Consider the following 17,484-nt stretch of genomic DNA (forward strand, 5'->3'; position numbering starts at 1 on the left):
TTGATTTTAAAACTTTTTTTTTGTCTTTTCTTTTTTGGTACTGGGGATCGAACCCAGGACATTGTACTTGGTAGGCAAGCGCTTTGCTACATCCCAGTCCTGATTTTAAAACTTTTGATCTTCTTTAAGTGCATGCTAACCTTTGACTATTTATTCACTTTTAAAAATTAGGCAGCTGCCCAGAAAAAGATCCTCCAATCAAGCTTCCTATTCAACCGGTAAAACAGCTGGGTATAGTGGTATGGGCCTGTCTTCCCTGTGATGTAAGCAGCACAAACAGAACAACTGCAATCCAGGCCAAATTAAGCAAAAAGTGAAATTCTTCTTGAAAAATAATGAAAGCAAAAAGGGCTGGGGCATGGCTCAAGTGGTAGAGGATCCTATCAAGCATTAAGCCTCAAATAAAAGGTAAATCTTCTAAGTTGGTCAAGGATAGTTGTTAGGGTACTTACTAATTGTTCTAAGAAAAGGGGTTTGATTTTCATAAAAGCCAACTTTTCTGTTTCCAGCCATTTCTTCAAATTCTATATAGTTTCTAATGCTAAGTTTTGGTTTCAGTCCTGCAACTTGTTCTGAAATACGAACTAGGGACTTCTTGGAGCTCCAGTCCATTGTATATTGCAGCTTTCTCCAGTTTGCTAGCTAGTTACCAGTATTTTCTGGCTTCTAAAAGAATGTGTCTGTAGTTGTCTCCTCTCACTTCTCATTTTATGATTTTTTTCATCCTTTTATTGGTACTTTTTTTAAAAAGGATTTCAGGAGCAAAGGTGATTACTTCTTTGCTGAAAATTCAAAGACTTTTATCCAAGCAAGAAAGTGCTGGGGCTGGAGATATGGCCTAGTGGCAAGAGTGCCTGCCTCATATACATGAGGCCCTGGGTTCGATTCCCCAGCACCACATATACAGAAAATGGCCAGAAGTGGCGCTGTGGCTCAAGTGGCAGAGTGCTAGCCTTGAGCAAAAAGACGCCAGGGACAGTGCTCAGGCCCTGAGTCCAAGTCCCACGACTGGCCAAAAAAAAAAAAAGTGCTGATTAAAGTGCTATTAGATAGTATTACTCCCACTAGTGCTGCATTAGTCCACTTACCGATTTTGTTTGTTAACAGCTGTATCTGCACCATTTAGAACCAGCTCTTTCACTTCTGTTGCACCGAAGTTTTCAACTGTGATCTATTAATTTAAAATTTTTTTAGAAAGTCAATGTCAAACTCAAGTATTTTAATAATCTGTTCTTTCCCTTTAAATTATAAAAATACAATCATCTGAGTCAAAACGATGTTACCAAAAGCTTATTTATGAATTCTGCCCAAAGTTACAATTAGGGATTTTCATCTTCTCTAGCAGATTAATGTCCTACCACCATTTTAAGTAGAAATTATCAAGTGTTTGGTTAATTAAGCACAGGAAACTAAGCACTGATAGAAAAACTTTAGAATGCAGAAAAATGTTAAAAGAATATTTTCCTTACATGAATAATTCCTTTCGATTATCACAATGCATTCAGTGCTGAACATCGTGCATTTTCCCACGGATACTTCCACCTATTCTGTGTGAATTCTTTATCACAAGTGTTTTTCAGTTACACATTAATTTGATTTCTAAAGATGGTCATTTTCTTTGCAGACCTTTATTTCTCCTACTAGTATAGCTTATTAAATTTTTAGAAAAAATATACCATTGCCTTCAGATCTGGTCATAGCAGTACATGTCATAATCTCAGCACTTAGGAGGTAGAGGCAGAAAGATCATGAGTTTAATGTCAGCCTCAAGCTAGTGAGATCCTGCCTCAAAAAGACAAAAGCTATCAGCCAAACAAAATACTATTTCTACCTCTAAATCTTCTATTCTCTATTCCTTCTCCTTTTATGAAAATCTACTATTTAGTATCATTATAAAATAATTCTGCCAGAGATATGAAGAAAGTCTTACCAGATTAAACAGGAAGGAAAGCTTAATTTCCACTAGAAAAAGTATTAAAGACTCTGAGGAAGATACACCATTTTTAAAGCATCTAGAAGGATGGGCTGGAAGAGGATTGGGATTCCAGGCTGAGCATGTTAATTCAACCAAAGAATGAAAATGGCTCTAAATGAGAAAGTAAGGCAAATGAAAAAGCCTACCACAATTTGGTATAGATGAAGAATACAATAACAAGTGGAATAAAAATCAAATTAAATATGCCTGAGTCCCTTTCTAAAGCTTATATTCTATAAGCAGTAAAGAGCTAATTTGAGAAAGAAATAGAAGAAAGAAATGTTTAAACTTCCATTGTTCTTGAAGAAAATGCCCACTTCAAGGAGTTCACAAATTTGATGACAACTATACATCAGAATCTAAGCTGCTTGGAAATCAATATTTTAGTTAGGTGTGACAATCAATATTCACAAGCTGGGTACCAGAAACTAAAACTAGTAATATCAGCTACTCAGGAGGCTGAGTTCTGAGAATCAAAAGTTGGAAGTCAGCTCAGGCTCAGGCAAAAAAAAAGTCCCTGAGACTCTTCAACTATCAATGGTTCAAGTGGTAGAATGCTAGTCTTGAGCATAATCCCCACCCCCAAAAAATTTTTTTTAAAAAACTTAAATTGGCATAAATTAATGCACTGAAAATGGAAACTAAAATTTCACAGAAACTAGGGAAATCGCAAGAAAATTTTCAATTTTGAAAATTTTATTTACTTCAACTTAAATAAATATATATACATATATATATATATATATACTTTTTATAGCTCTACTATGTGTAAACTCCTAAAAAGACCAATGAATTAATAAGCATTTGTAGGCAAACTGGCTTCTGTGTGCATGTGTGTGCCAGTTCTGGGGCTGGACCTCAGGGCCTGGGTGCTGTCCCTGAACTTTTTTTTTTCTCTCTCAAGTCTAGCACTCTACCACTTGAACACAGCACCATTTCTGTTTTCTTGTTTGTTTTTTTCTTTTTGAGTAGTTTATTGGAGATTGGCATCTCATGGGCTTTCTTGCCAGGTCTTTGAACCATGATCTGCAGATCTCAGCCTTCTCAGTAAGCAAGGATTACAAGCCTGAGGTACTGGTGCACAGCTGGCAAATTGTTTAAGAGCAGAATATGGTGTCTTTTGTTAGCTTTGACAACAAAGCCATAATCAGACTATCTGGGGTAGAAAATACACCTACAAATAAAAATTTCTGTAAAAGGCGGAGCTCATGCCTTAATGAGCAAGGTTCAAGGCAAACATGGGTGACAAGAAATATCCACAAACCCCAATTCAACCATTTAAAAAGCTGAGCATGGTTTTGTGGGCCTGTCAGCCAAGCAATGTATGAAGTGTAGATAGGATTGCAGTCTAGTTCATCCTGATAAAACACTTAAGATCCTATTTGAAGAATAAAAGCAAAAAGGGCTGAATATGAAAGAACGACCTGCCTATCAAGCATCTGTAAATTCTGAGTTCAAACCTCAGCACTGCCAAAATCAGATACTACCAAACAACAAAACAAAAAAGAAAAAAGGATTTTATCATTTTCCTAAGAGTCTACTTTATAAACTGTTCCTTTCATCCTTCCTGATACTCTCTTAAGTCTCGGCTACTCTTTATCTGATAGATTCCCATTTGTCAATAGGTTTAAAAGTCAACAGATCAGTTATTCCACATCACCTCTGTTGGCTTAATAAATTATTACATGTTTTACAAGATTTGTAGTTTGATTTGAGTGTGGCATGTGTTTGCATTTATATCCTACTGATTTGTCAAATTGTATGGCAATACAGGCAAGGATGAACATTATGTAAAGCAGACTGATATGTATCAGAGAGAATCCAGCTTTTAAGTGGTAGTAAAAGAAGTAAATTCATTGTTAATCCCTCATGTTAACAAAAACATTTTGCTTTTCTAAGCATTCCTGTAAGTGAATTTGGACAAAAATCTTTTGCATTAAGTATTGTTAACATAATATTCCAGTATATAAGCAATGAAGTCACATAGTTGAGTATTACCTCTAATATTTACATGAAATAGGGATAAAAGTACTAGTCTCATAGGACTGATGAGAAAAGGAAATAATGCATGTATTATGACTAATACACAATTGATGCTCAATAAATGTTAGCTAAAGGGTGAAGAATTCCAACTATCATGAGAAATCATTGGACACAGCTGTAAAATGAAGACAATAATGAACAATCAGGCTAATCTTACCGTAAAATTTAGACAAAATGTTTCCTCTATATCATCTTCTGGATAATCCAGTAATTGTTGCATGCTTCTGTAAAACAACGTATACTTCTTTAAGGTAAAATATTATTGCCATTGTGATTATCTTGCTTATGCCTTTCTCATTCCCTGTTAATAACATGTTTTTTTTTTAATTTGTATTTTTAGTATGTGTTTCAGAACAGTGGATGTAAAATAGCAAACACAACACTAAAACCAATAACTAAGATTTTTTTCTCATGAACTAAAAAAATCATGTATTACTGTTTTTATTTTTATGTAATTTTATTCTATTTTACACTAGTAAATAGCACTTTCATATTCAAAAAGGTATAAATGAAGGTACTCAAAAGTAAAGGTCTAACTAAATCATTTCATCATGTTCAGAGAACACTACTTTCCTAAATGGAATACTGATTAACCACTAAACAATGAACTTTGGAAACAAAAGAAATTGAGTCTTTCTAATGAACATTTTTATCTCAGTGATATAATGGATTTTCATAGACTGATGACTGATTGATGGTACTGAGGTTTGAACTCAAGAGCCTCATACTTGCTTTGGCAAGCTCTCTACCATTTATGCCATGCCCCTAACCATTAGATTTTCCATGATTAAAAGGGTTTCCAGCTGGGCACTTAGTATCTCACACTAATTTTAGCTACTCAGGAGGCTGAGATCAAAGGATCACAGTGTAGTTCAAAGTCTGTGAGACTCTGATCTCAAATTAACCACCAAAACGCCAGAAATGGAGCTGTGACTAAAGTGGTAGAGTGGTACACTTGAGTCAAAAGGCACAGGGAAGACACCCAGGCTTTGCATTCAAGCCACAGAACCAGCACAAAAAGAAAAAAAAATGGAGGGGACAGATCCTTCCATTTATTAGTTTCAGAAATTGAGCAGAAACAAACAATTATTCCTAGAAGTCATTAATATAGATTCTTTCTGCACATTTACCATTCCTCACTTCCCAAATCTTATCCTTGACACATTGTTTTGTTTTTTGCCAGTCCTGGGGCTTGAACTCAGGGCCTGAACACTGTCCCTGGCTTCTTTTTGCTCAAGGCTAGGATTCTGCCACTTGAGCCACAGCACCACTTCCGGTCTTTTCTATAGATGTGGTGCTGAGGAATAGAACCCTTCATCTATATGAGGTGAGCACTTTTACCACTAGGCCATATTCCCAGCCCTCCTTGACACTTTTTATAACTAACCTCCCAACATCAGGCATTAGTTCTTTCAAATCATCCAAGGATGGCTTCTTTTTCAGGAGTTTCTTATATAAAGCCAAAGGAAAGTGAAGGTCCACAATTGTAAAATTGTAAATTGCTAACCCACAGATAACACCAATCAGATGGAACAAATCACTATCTTCAAATGTCTGAAAAGAAAAAGGTTAAGATTGAATTAAGACCTATTTTTTTCTGATTACAAAGTCATCCAAAGAGAAAAGTTTAAGGATATAGAAAAGGAATAAGAAAAAAGTTCATTCATTGCCTCCTTGGGATAACACCATTGTTAGCATTTTTTTTTTTTTTTGGCCAGTCCTGGGCCTTGGACTCAGGGCCTGAGCACTGTCCCTGGCTTCTTCCCGCTCAAGGCTAGCACTCCGCCACTTGAGCCACAGCGCCGCTTCTGGCCGTTTTCTGTATATGTGGTGCTGGGGAATCGAACCTAGGGCCTCGTGTATCCGAGGCAGGCACTCTTGCCACTAGGCTATATCCCCAGCCCCCATTGTTAGCATTTTTAAAATTTCCACACAATGTATTTGCTAAGACCTAAAAGCTTAGTTAGCATCCTAATTTCTTTCAAATCAAGAGTACTAATCAGTAAAATGATCTCTAATACTAAATTAATTCTTCTCAGAAGAAAACTTAATCTAGTAATTTTTATTCAATATTCAAAATGAGACAAGCAGAGGAAAAAGCCAATATTTTCAGGCTGACCATCTTACAAAAATATTGTTGGGCTGGGGAGTACTTCAAGTAGTACTGTGTCTACATAGCAAGTATGAGGTCCTAAGCTGCTCATCTGAAATGTGTAGAAAGCATTACTTTATTTTGATCATTTTAAGAGCATAAGTTTATAATATTTCTAATTATAAACTGAATAGGTCACTGAACAAAACACACTAGAATGATTGAGTTAATTTGATATATATGTATACAGTAAACACATAGATATGTGAAAAAGAAGCAATTTGGATTGATATTTTACCTTATCTGAAAACCAAATGAGCCTGGAATCTTCATAATATCTAAACATGCCATATTTAGGATCCAATAATTCCCTCATGATGAGCAAGAAAAATTCTTTGCGTACTCCTCCTGCATCAACAGCATCTTCTCCAACAAATATAACCTAAAACAGCATAATGCAAATACTATAAAGTAAAAGAACATTTTGGAATCCTCTTAATATGTCAATTAATTCTTAAAAGAATATAGTTTTATTTATTAAATTCTCAAGATTAAAAAAAACAAAATACTAAGCTAACGTTAAACAACTTATATAAAAGTTCCAATTGCATGAAAGAAAGTGTTGGTCAGGTACCAGTGGCTCATGCCTGTAATTCTAGCTACTCAGGAGGCTGAGATCTGAAGATCAAGGTTCGAAGCCAGCACAGGCAGGAAAGTCTATGAAACTCTTATTTCCATCTAGCCATCAGAAAACTGGTGTTGCGGTACTGTGGGTCAAAGTGATATAATGCAGGCTTTGAGCAAAAAATCTCTGGGACAGGACTCAGGCCCCGAGTTCAAGCCCCATAACAAAGGAAGAGAGGGAGGGAGGGAGGGAGGGAGGGAGGGAGGGAAAGAGAGATTACCTTGAGTGGCTTCTTATAATCTATGTTCTTTGTTTTCCTAAGAACTTCCATTGCATCTCCCACAATATTTTCTCTACGAACCACTAGAATTAGGCAGGGATTCACAGATTCAATCACTGGGAGAAAGAGAGAGGAGACGTTCTGTCTGTGGGCCTGGTCAATAGCCATCTAGAAAACAAAAGGTTAAAATTGTAGCAGCAATGGTACAAAGCAGGTACTAAGACTAGATAAGCCAGCTTCTATCTATCAGTTAGAGGTATGCTATGAGTCCTGATGTTTCTGCATTCATATGGCATACCATAAGAATTTAGTAAGCTGAGCATGGAATAATTTTGAATTTGCCTATTTTTCAATTTAGTTTTGTCAAGGTGATGTACAGAGGGGTTACAGTTACATATGTAAGGTACTGAGTACATTTCTTGTCGAACACTTATTTTGATGACTAAAACTCATAATTTTATGAATAACTATAATTTGGGCAAGTCAAGTTAGAAACTGATAATTATTTAATATAAATCTGAAAAAAAAGTGCTCATTTTTAGCCACTGGGGGAAAAACGGGGGGCAGGGAGTGCAGGGACGGGAAGTAAAGAGAATAAGAAAATGTTTAAAGAGAAAAGGAATGATCTAGCTAAGTTAGGAGTTTATTGAAAATAGAGTGGTCACCAAAAAAATCGCAAACCAAGCATTTGGCTTTTACCATTAAAAGCCTTTGTTCTCTTACTATAGCTTTCCTTGTATTCTTGCTCTAAAACAGAATGTATCATATTAAAAGTACAAATCAAGGTAAACCAATAAAAAGAAGAAAGGGAGAATGTAGTCTAGAATTCAATATATATCCTACAAAATTAAGAATAAAGGAAGGGGCTGGGAATGTGGCTTGGCGGTAAAGTGCTTGCCTAGCAGGCATGAAGCCCTGGGTTTGATTCCTTAGTACCACATAAACAGAAAAAGCCAGAAGTGGTGCTGTGGCACAAGTGGTAGAGTGCTAGCCTTGAGCAAAAGGAAGCCAAGGACAGTGTACTGCTCAGGCCCTGAGTTCAAGCCCCAGGATTGGCAAAAAAAAAAAAAAAAAAAAAGGATGAGGGAAGTTGGGAGGGATAGGTAAATGTGCTGAAAGGGGTGGCATTAAGATGCATAGTACTTTGTACAGTTACTTAAAATGACTAATTTTACTAAACTTACAAAACTAATATTCTTTTTTTGTTTTTAGCCAGTCCTGGGGCTCGAACTCAGGGCCTGAGCACTGTCCCTGGCTTCTTTTTGCTCAAGGCTAGCACTCTGCCACTTGAGTCACAGCACCACTTCTGGCCATTTTCTGTATACGTGGTGCTGGGGAATTGAACCCAAGGCCTCATGTATATGAGGCAAGCACTCTTGCAACCAGGCCATATCCCCAGCCCCAAATTAATATTCTTGTGGTTAAAGTAGAAATAAGCACTATCTCTAAAATTTTCCTCTTCTTTATTGCTATTATTAGTGTGTGTATACATGTGTGAGTACACATGTGCACATAATGTGTACTTATCCTGGGGCTTAAACTCAGGGCCTGGGCTCTGTCTGTGCTATTTTGCTCACGTTAGCATTCTACCACTTGAGCCACAGCTCCACTAGCTTTCTGGTACATAATTGGGAGATAAGAGCCTCAACGGACTTTCCTATGCAGGATAGCTTGGAACCACATCTCAGCCTCCTGAGTAGTTAGGATTGTAGGTGTAAGCCAATAGAATCCACCAGTCCCAGTATTTATTTTTTTTAATGTTTAGAGTGATTTCGAATATCAAATTAACAGAATGAAATTAAGTTATCAAAATCTGTTTTAAAAAGTATTTTTAGCATATTCAATAGGTATAACCTTATTTCATCATTATGTGGTCTTGAAACCAGTGAGATTATTCTGTATCTGAGGAAGACAAATGTATTTTTGTGGGTACTAGGATCTGAACTCAGGGCTGGCACACTACCATGCCTCCAGAGATGCTTTTTGTTGGACAACTGGAGCTGGAATCTCACAGAACTTTCTGCATTGGCTGGTTTTATTTTGAACAAAAGGAGGCTGAAGTAATCAGACTCCTGAGTAGTTAGGATTACAGCTTCAAATTTACAAAGTAAACTTACTATAACTCTTCATGGTCATAGTATCAACTAGTTTTTGTTTTTGTTTTTTAAGAAAATTTTCATTATGAATGAACAAATGCTGAAAACAGAGGGTAGTTGGTAAAAGCAGAAGAATGAAAGATGATGACCAACCACAAGAAGATTACTAGAATTTTCTTCAAGGTAATTCATATCCTCCCTTTACTAAGAATTGAATGCTTCCTAGTTTATTTCACCTCTAGCCACTTCATCTTTTACTAAGTAAATAGACATACAACCTAACATATTCCCATGTAAACTAGTAAAACTATTTTTAAAGACTCCATATTTATATAATGAACAAAGTTATATTCTTTTAAAGATACAAAGTTGCAGTTTGCTTTTTTTTTGGGGGGGGGGCAGTCCTGGTGCTTGAGCTCAGGGCCTGAACACTGTCTCTAAGCTTTTGCTCAAGGCTAGCACACTACCCCTCATGCCATAGAGCCACTCTTCTGGCCTTTTCTGTTTATGTGGTACTGAGGAATCAAACTCAGAGCTTCATGCATGCTAGGCAAGCAATCTACCACAGTCCCAGCCCCTAATTGAAGCATTTTTCATAAGCATCTTTCAGAAGTATACGCATGTCACACTAGCAATCTCCTTAGTAGTCACTTAAGTTACTTTTGCAAATGACAGAGCATAATGCTGTACCCAAAGAAAACTGATTAGAGGCAGGTTTCAAATATTTGTTTTGTACAAAACATTATGGAAGCAATTTAAACAATATTCCCAAGTCAAATTAATCTTATACACTATTTTACCTGCATCTGTAAGACTGCATCTGTTTGTAACAAGGTAGTTTTTGCTTGGGCATCAAATACAAATGGATACGTACAGATTGTAACAGGGATATCTGCCAACTGAAAATAAAAAGTTAACTTAATAGCATAAAATGATTTGTTGTATATTATTCCAAGTACTGTTACTTTTTTGTTAAGGTGATCACATTCTTGATTTATCCATTCATCTGTTCAAGAATTATTATAAATAAAACATGTAGCTTCTCAGTACAAAATTGTTATTGAGGATTAGATGAGGCATTGGAATAAACCAATTCCTAATATTAAGGAGGATAATGTTTACTTTATAGATTCTTTAAATTATTTTTTAAAAAAGTTTCTCTCCCTCTCCTTTATCTCCTCCTCTTCTCCTTTTTGTTTCTCTCCCATGTGCAGTCCTGGGGATTAAATCCAAAGTGCCTGCTAAAGCATTCTACCACTTTACAATTTAGTATTCCTATGTTAAGTAAAATATACAGTTCTGAAGTCATTGATAAATCACCTGCCTATATTCTTCATTTATCAGTTACTAATTGAGTGCCATGACGGTGCCAAAATTATTGTTAGCAATTAGAAGAATTAGGGGAACTGATCTAACATTATCATTTTCACACATGAGTCACCTTAAATAAACTACCCTAAGATAGTGATTGCTACCTGCAAAATACAAAGAAGTATGAGCCATCAATTCACATTCTTGCAATTGTGCCAAGTCTGAATCTGCATTTTTATATTCACTAAGGGTCACTTACTTAGTCGTATTTAGCCTTTATAAACATGTCCATCTCTTTTCCATTCTAACTGCCTTATTTTCAACTTGTCTCTCTTAATTTTGGCTAGCAAAACCAAATTGATCTAATATTGCTCAGCACTACCAACTTTGTTCTCAACATATTAAGACAATATACTGAATTATATATGCATGTAAAGAAAACCATTCAAAATATTTCATATGACAATGTTTACTTCTACCATCTTTGTATGTGTTCCTAAGCTCTTTTCTTTTCCTTTGAAGTTTTTCTTTCTTCTTTTGTTCTTTCTTTTCCTCCCTCCTCTCTACCCTCCCTTTCTTTCTTGTGGTACTGGGAAGCCACACCTCCTCCCCATCCTTTTGCTTTCAGTTTATTTCTTCTGAGAGGGTCTCCCAATTTTTCAAATATGTTTGCTTTAACTAGAGAGGAATCTGTCAATATTTCAAATGCAAATCTGTTTCTTAATATTCTAAAGACATTCACATTTTATACTGGAGTATTTAGGGAAAGCAGGAACTATTGTAAAACAAGTCTTATGAAAAGTATCAGGTAGAATGATAACTGGGTTTAATTTTCTTCAGAGAATTCTTCTGAAATGTAATCTAGAATAATTTTTATGAACTCAAATTTCAAACCCAAATAACACATATACACACATTTAAAAATAATCACACAAAAGGGGAAATTTTACTCTTTACATAGCAAGAAAAGAAGGCTATCTTACTCTGAACACAAGACTTTATTACACCAAACTTACCTCAGTTAATCCATGGCTGACATCCTAAGACAGCAATGCAGAATGCAACAATAATGAGCAAAGAGCAATGTTAGTGTCCAAACAACTACTTCTATTCAAATAAGCATTTCACATCTTTTGCTTGAATTAAGGAGGTAGAAAACACATTTACCACAAAAAAAACTAGACATCTCAGAACAAAAGGAGTCAAATATCCCTTATATGAAAGGTATGAAACCAAAAGTGTTTCAGATTTTACATGGGTGGTTGTTTTTTTTTGGAATGTGTACATGTTGCTTCAGAAATATTTAGGATGATCAATCTGTGTATATAAAGCCAGAAATTCCACAGAATCAGATATTAAGGTTTAATGATCACAGAAGCATATATACTTGACAAATACATAAATTTTCTGACTGGTAAAGAAAAGTAACGAAGAATCCTTCATTTCAACAAATAATGTCATGGAACAAAGTAATTTTTTTCAAGTGATTAACAAAACTTTTTTTTCATTTATACAAAAAATTAGTAATACTTTTTTATTCCTTTCAGGGGAGGGAGGTGCTGTCTTGAGGCTTGAACTCAGGGCTTGAACACTATCCATAAAGCTTTTTTGCTCAAAGTTAGTACTCTACTACTTGAGCCACACACAGCAACACTTCTGGCTTTTTGGTAATTGGGAATAAGTCTCATGGACTTTCCTGCCTGGGCTTGGCTTTAAACCACAACTCTTAGATCTCAGCCTCCTGAGTAACTAGGAATTCAGGTGTGAGCCATCAGCTCACCTGTTGTTGTTATTTGTGGTTTTCTGGAAATATGTACCTAGCTGGTCTTAAGATTGTCCTAAGGGCTGGTACTACTAGCCTGCACAACATGTCTGATCTGAACCTAGACACTGTTATTACACTGTTCCCCATATTTAGGTTGCAAACTGGGATTCCTAGTAGTTACAACAGAATCAACCTTCGTTGCAAATTAATAATATCTTTTTAGGAAATTGCTTATCCTTTAAAAATCTACATGTTACTTAAGTTTTTTTTTTAAAAAAATACTGCTTTTAAAGCCTAAACAATACCCAAAATGGTGTGCTAGAGGCATCAAGTTTTTAAACGGTAAAACAAATAAACAATGTTTTAAGTAGTAGAAGGCAAATTTATAAATACTCAAAAATAAGACACGAACACTCCCTCAATCATCTTGATGAGAGAAATAAATAAACAAACAAACAAATAAATAAATAAATGCAAAAACTGGGCTGGGAATATGGCCTAGTAGTAGAGTGCCTGTCTAGAATATATGAAGTCCTGGGTTCTATTCCTTAGCACCACATATATAGAAAAGGCCAGAAGTGGTGCTGTGGCTCAAGTGGCAGAGTGCTAGCCTTGAGCAAAAAGAAGCCAGAAACTGTGCTCAGGCCCTGTCAAGCCCCAGGGCTAGCAAAAAAAAAAAAAAAGCAAAAATTGAGGTAGGCACTAGAGGCTCATGCCTGTAACCCAAGCTACTCAATACACTGAGATTTGAACATCTCAGTTCAAAACCAGCATAGGCAAGGAAGTCTTTGAGACCCTCATCTCCAATTAACCATCAAAAATCTGAAATCACTCTATGGCTTCAGTGATAGCATGCCAACCTTCAGCAATAAAGAGCAGGAGCCCTGAGTTCAAGCTTTAGCTAACACACACACACACTCCTGACTTGAGCTTTCACACATTTTTGTTCTTTAAGGAATAACTTTTGTAAAATATTCTTATTGTTGATCCTGTTATTTTAAGCATTGTTTTGTTTCTTGTTTTCTCTTATGATGCTGGGGACAGAACCTAGCCTTGCACATAAAAAAGAAGTGTTTGAACTATATTCCATAGCTGCTTGAGACAGTCACTATGTAGCCCAGGCTCACCTGTAACTATCTAGCTCAGTCCAGACTCAAACTTGAGATCTTTCTGCTTTGAGTGAGTTACTACATCACAAGCCTGTCTTTTTTTTTTTTTTTTTTTTTCTTGAAAGAGGCTCATTAGCTTTGTTCAGGCTGGCTACAAACTTGAAACCTATCTCTGCCTTCCAATGTAGCTGCAAAGCTACCTGCTACCCTTCACTGTTCAGTGTTGGTTTCTACCACGTTTTCATCCTTTTTGTCTCTAAGTATTCCAAATCTATTTCCTTCTTCCATCAGTAAAACCACTATCTCAGTCAAACTCATTCTTTTCTCTCTCATTATGTACTAAAATAGCTTTTTTACTAGTTTTCCACTTCCATTTTCTCTCATTTCCTTCGCTCCATTCTCCACATAACCAGCAAAAAGATCACGTCAAGTTTGTTTCTCACTTTACTTTGTTTTGGCTGATACTCGTTTTTCCTGAAATTTTCCCTGCTATGATCTTTCAGGGATGCTCCTTATCATCAGATTACTACTCATAACTCATCAATCAAGTATTTTCTAATAAGCCTAAAAATTATAACATTCCTTGATTGAAATTTTCCACACAGAACATACATAGCTGGTATTTTAATGACAACTTTTCCCACTACATGTTCATGAAGAAAGAAGCTCTTGCCTATCTGGTTTATTACTGTATTCTCAGTAACTGAAAGAGTGCTGTTTATGCAACAAGTTTTAAGTAAGTGTAATATTTTCTGTATTTATACTATATCTATGTACACAACACACACACACGCACACACACAAACACAAACACACACACACACACACACACACACACACACACAGAGTCCTAAAGCACAGTCTTGCTGATTATAGCCCACGCTAGCCTCAAATTCATGGTCTTTCTGCCTCACTCTCCCTGAGTGTTAGAACTACACACATGAAACACAGTACTGGGTTTTACTAAGTATCTGGTGAGTGAGTGAGCTAATATATATAGTATATATAATATATATTAAATATGTATATACACACACATATCTATATCTATCTGTCTGTCTGTACAAAGGCAAGAAAACTGATTTAGCCTTTAGATCACTTGGAGATTGAGCCTCCCAGTGATTTTATAGAAAAAAAAAATCGAGTCTCTCCTAGTACTGACAGAAGGAAGTAATGTTTTAGGAGTGACTTGATTCCTGGAAGAAAAACCATACTAAAAAATAACACTAACCATGCCGCTAACAACAACAAAAAAAACTTACATGTTTTTAGTTACTACAAGACTTAGTCCAGACACTATTGGAGGTGTTGGTGAGTAAACTATGCCTATCCACAGGAGCTTCTAACTGGTAACATACAGGCAATAATTTACTCATACTTCTATAATCACCAGACATAAATTACCCATTTTAGGGATAGAAAAGTTGGTCTCCCAGGCTAGGAATATGGCCTAGTGGCAAGAGTACTTGCCTCGAAAAGTTGGTCTCCTGTACACAAAAAATAGATAGTAATTAAGAGTATTTTGTATCTAGTTGCTTATCTATTTCCATATTAATTTTTGTTATTTTATTTTTTTCTTTTTGAGTCAGGTCCTCACTCAGCCTAGGCAGGATTCAAATGCATGCTGCCACCTCAGCCTTCCAAATGCCAGGATTACAAGTCTATGTCACCAAACTCAGGTTCCACACTAAAATTTATATGCTTAGTTCAATTTTTTTAAGATTATGATACTACTTTAATGAGATACTGAGAATCTAGTTATTAGGCTTAGCCACATGTACATGTAAAAATATGCATATATATATGTACTTATACATGCACACCCACATATACAGGCGATCTGAAATACATTAAAACAATATAACAAAGAAAGGAAAAAGTGTACTTAGTCTCTGGTTTGGCCTTTGCAGAATAGAATATATGCTGTTAAACAAAAATATTTGTTCTATGTATTCTAAAAAATAATACTCTCAATAAAAGCTATGAAATAAACTCTAGTATTCCAAAAACCTTTGCTTCTTTTGTATCAGAACAAATGACATAAGCATGAAATCACAAAATATACAACATACCATTCCATAGGCCTGCTGTTGGACCCAGTTGATGTAATCATTCCTTATGTCTATCAGTTCTTGTACTTCATGTATATAAAATTTATCATATTGTATAATCTGTCCTGTTTTCTCATTTACCTAAAAAAATTAATATTAAATTCATTGGTTAAGTTAGTTCAAATTAAATGGAAATACTAAGATAAGAATCAAGAATATTTAAATAGAAACAGATTTGGAGAATTTCTCAACTATTTTTTCTCCTATAAAATAATAGTACTGCATGCCTATTATATGCAAAATAAGGTGTAATATCTGCACTAAGTATCCCAAAATCTAGTAGAAAAGTTGTAAATGTCTTCATAGTGACAAATATGTGACAACTATAAATATGTACCATTAAAGTATACATAGAATAAACTAGAAATTCCATAAACTTCAGGTTGGGAAATGGGATATAAGTAATAATAATAGTTAATACTTATTAAGTATTATTCTGTATCAAATACTCAACACAGAGGATAGGATGTGAAAATAAAAGTGAGTATAGGGTTGGGAATATGGCCTAGTGGTAATGCTTGCCTCACATACATGAAGCCCTGGGTCGATTCCTCAGTGCCACATATACAGAAAATGCCAGAAGGGCTGCTATGGCTTAAGAGGTATAGAGTGTTAGCCTTGAGCAATAAGAAGTCACAGACAGTGCTCAGGCCTGAGTTCAAGCCCCAGGACTGGCAAAAAAAAAAAAAAAGTGAGTACAGATGATCATCCCAGATTTTATACACTAGTTACAATAGGAAAAGCAAATCTTTACAGTAGCAAGCACCACCTTAACCAAATGAACAAACTAACCATCTCTTAATACTGTCTTAGAAAACATTATGTCATGATACAGCATGATTTATAAAAGCAAAAAGATTTCATCTGAATATAATCAAGACTTGTCATTTAAATTCCAGTTTGCAAGAATATAAGGGGGAGAGAGAGAGAGAGAGAATGAGCTAAAATCATGGTGAAGAAACTATATCAGAGGAACCCTGGTTGTGGGAATTTTCTCATTTGGCCAGCACTCTTCAAGAAGACAAGGTGATAGGGAGAGAACGTAGGAAGGTACTCTAAATTAAAGTAACTAGACGTTGGGGGTAGTAAACAAAAGGTCAATTTGACTAAAATATTGTGTACATGTGTGCAAAGGTAAAAAAAAAACCCTATGAACAATTACCATGCACCAAAGAGAAATGAGTAACCAAGAATATAAAACAGATCAAGGCTATGTGGTAATACTAATGAGAAAGTAAACACAGAGAAGAATCAAAGAGGGTGAATATGGTTGAAAGACTGTACATGTGTGAAGATGGGACAATAATCCAGCTTGTTGAGGTTGGTTTGGGAAGGAAGAAGAGAGAATAATACAGGTGTGAGTCTGATCAAGGTATATTGTATACATATATGGACATATCAAAATGTGAGGGGGGGATGTAAGGGAAAAGGCTTAAAGAAAGTAATTAAAGGAATTCTGATGGCAGGTATGGTCAAACACTTATTGTCAGGAGTGATCCTTCTGACTCTGAAAATAGCAATTATAAACTCTAGACCAGATACAAAGCAACTTTGGATACAACCCAAACAAGTAGGCAAAAAATAGACACAAACATCTTTTTTTTTTCTTCTAAAGAATACTCAGGGAGCTGGGAATATGACCTAGTGGTAAAGTGTTTGCCTTGCATACATGAAGCCCTGGGTTTGATTCCTCAGCACCACATAGAAACCAAGTGGATTAAGCCCAAAGACAGTGACCAAAATTCCCTTCACCTCTCTAGCTAACTCACATGATTCTCTGCCCACAATGGTATTAAACTAAAAGTCAGTAACAGACATTTAGAAAATTCTACAATTATTTAGAACTTACTTTCAACATTAAGACACATGAAGATCCAAAGACACAAAACCCAAAAGCAGATTATGGGAGAAAAGCTGCCATGGGGAGGGGCAAAAACCTATAGACTGGTATACATAATCTATCCAAGACCACAACACAAAACCTGTTTAACTTCTTCAAGTTTACTAATCTTAAAAGTCCTGAGCAGGGCTGGGGATATGGCCTAGTGGCAACAGTGCTCGCCTCGTATACATGAAG

At 35.8% G+C, this 17,484-nt stretch overlaps 1 protein-coding gene across 6 annotated transcripts in view; it reads right to left on the bottom strand.

Moving 5' to 3' along the window:
- Herc4 (HECT and RLD domain containing E3 ubiquitin protein ligase 4) overlaps nt 1-17,484 on the bottom strand; it is a 90,829-nt gene that overhangs the window by 7,121 nt on the left and 66,224 nt on the right. For 4 of the 6 annotated variants that reach the window (XM_048338871.1, XM_048338872.1, XM_048338874.1 and 1 more), the window contains 8 exons: nt 15,369-15,488; nt 11,439-11,462; nt 9,912-10,010; nt 7,016-7,183; nt 6,409-6,552; nt 5,406-5,572; nt 4,176-4,242; nt 1,089-1,171 (listed from right to left, as the gene is read on the bottom strand). In XM_048338871.1, the coding sequence (XP_048194828.1) occupies nt 1,089-1,171; nt 4,176-4,242; nt 5,406-5,572; nt 6,409-6,552; nt 7,016-7,183; nt 9,912-10,010; nt 11,439-11,462; nt 15,369-15,488 (872 nt within the window). The remainder of the gene's footprint in view (nt 1-1,088; nt 1,172-4,175; nt 4,243-5,405; nt 5,573-6,408; nt 6,553-7,015; nt 7,184-9,911; nt 10,011-11,438; nt 11,463-15,368; nt 15,489-17,484) is intronic. The other 2 variants (XM_048338873.1, XM_048338876.1) reach the window with 1 other exon arrangement.

The sequence above is a fragment of the Perognathus longimembris genome, chromosome 2 (genome assembly GCF_023159225.1).
Source record: "Perognathus longimembris pacificus isolate PPM17 chromosome 2, ASM2315922v1, whole genome shotgun sequence".
In the NCBI taxonomy this organism is placed as follows: Eukaryota; Metazoa; Chordata; class Mammalia; order Rodentia; family Heteromyidae; genus Perognathus; species Perognathus longimembris.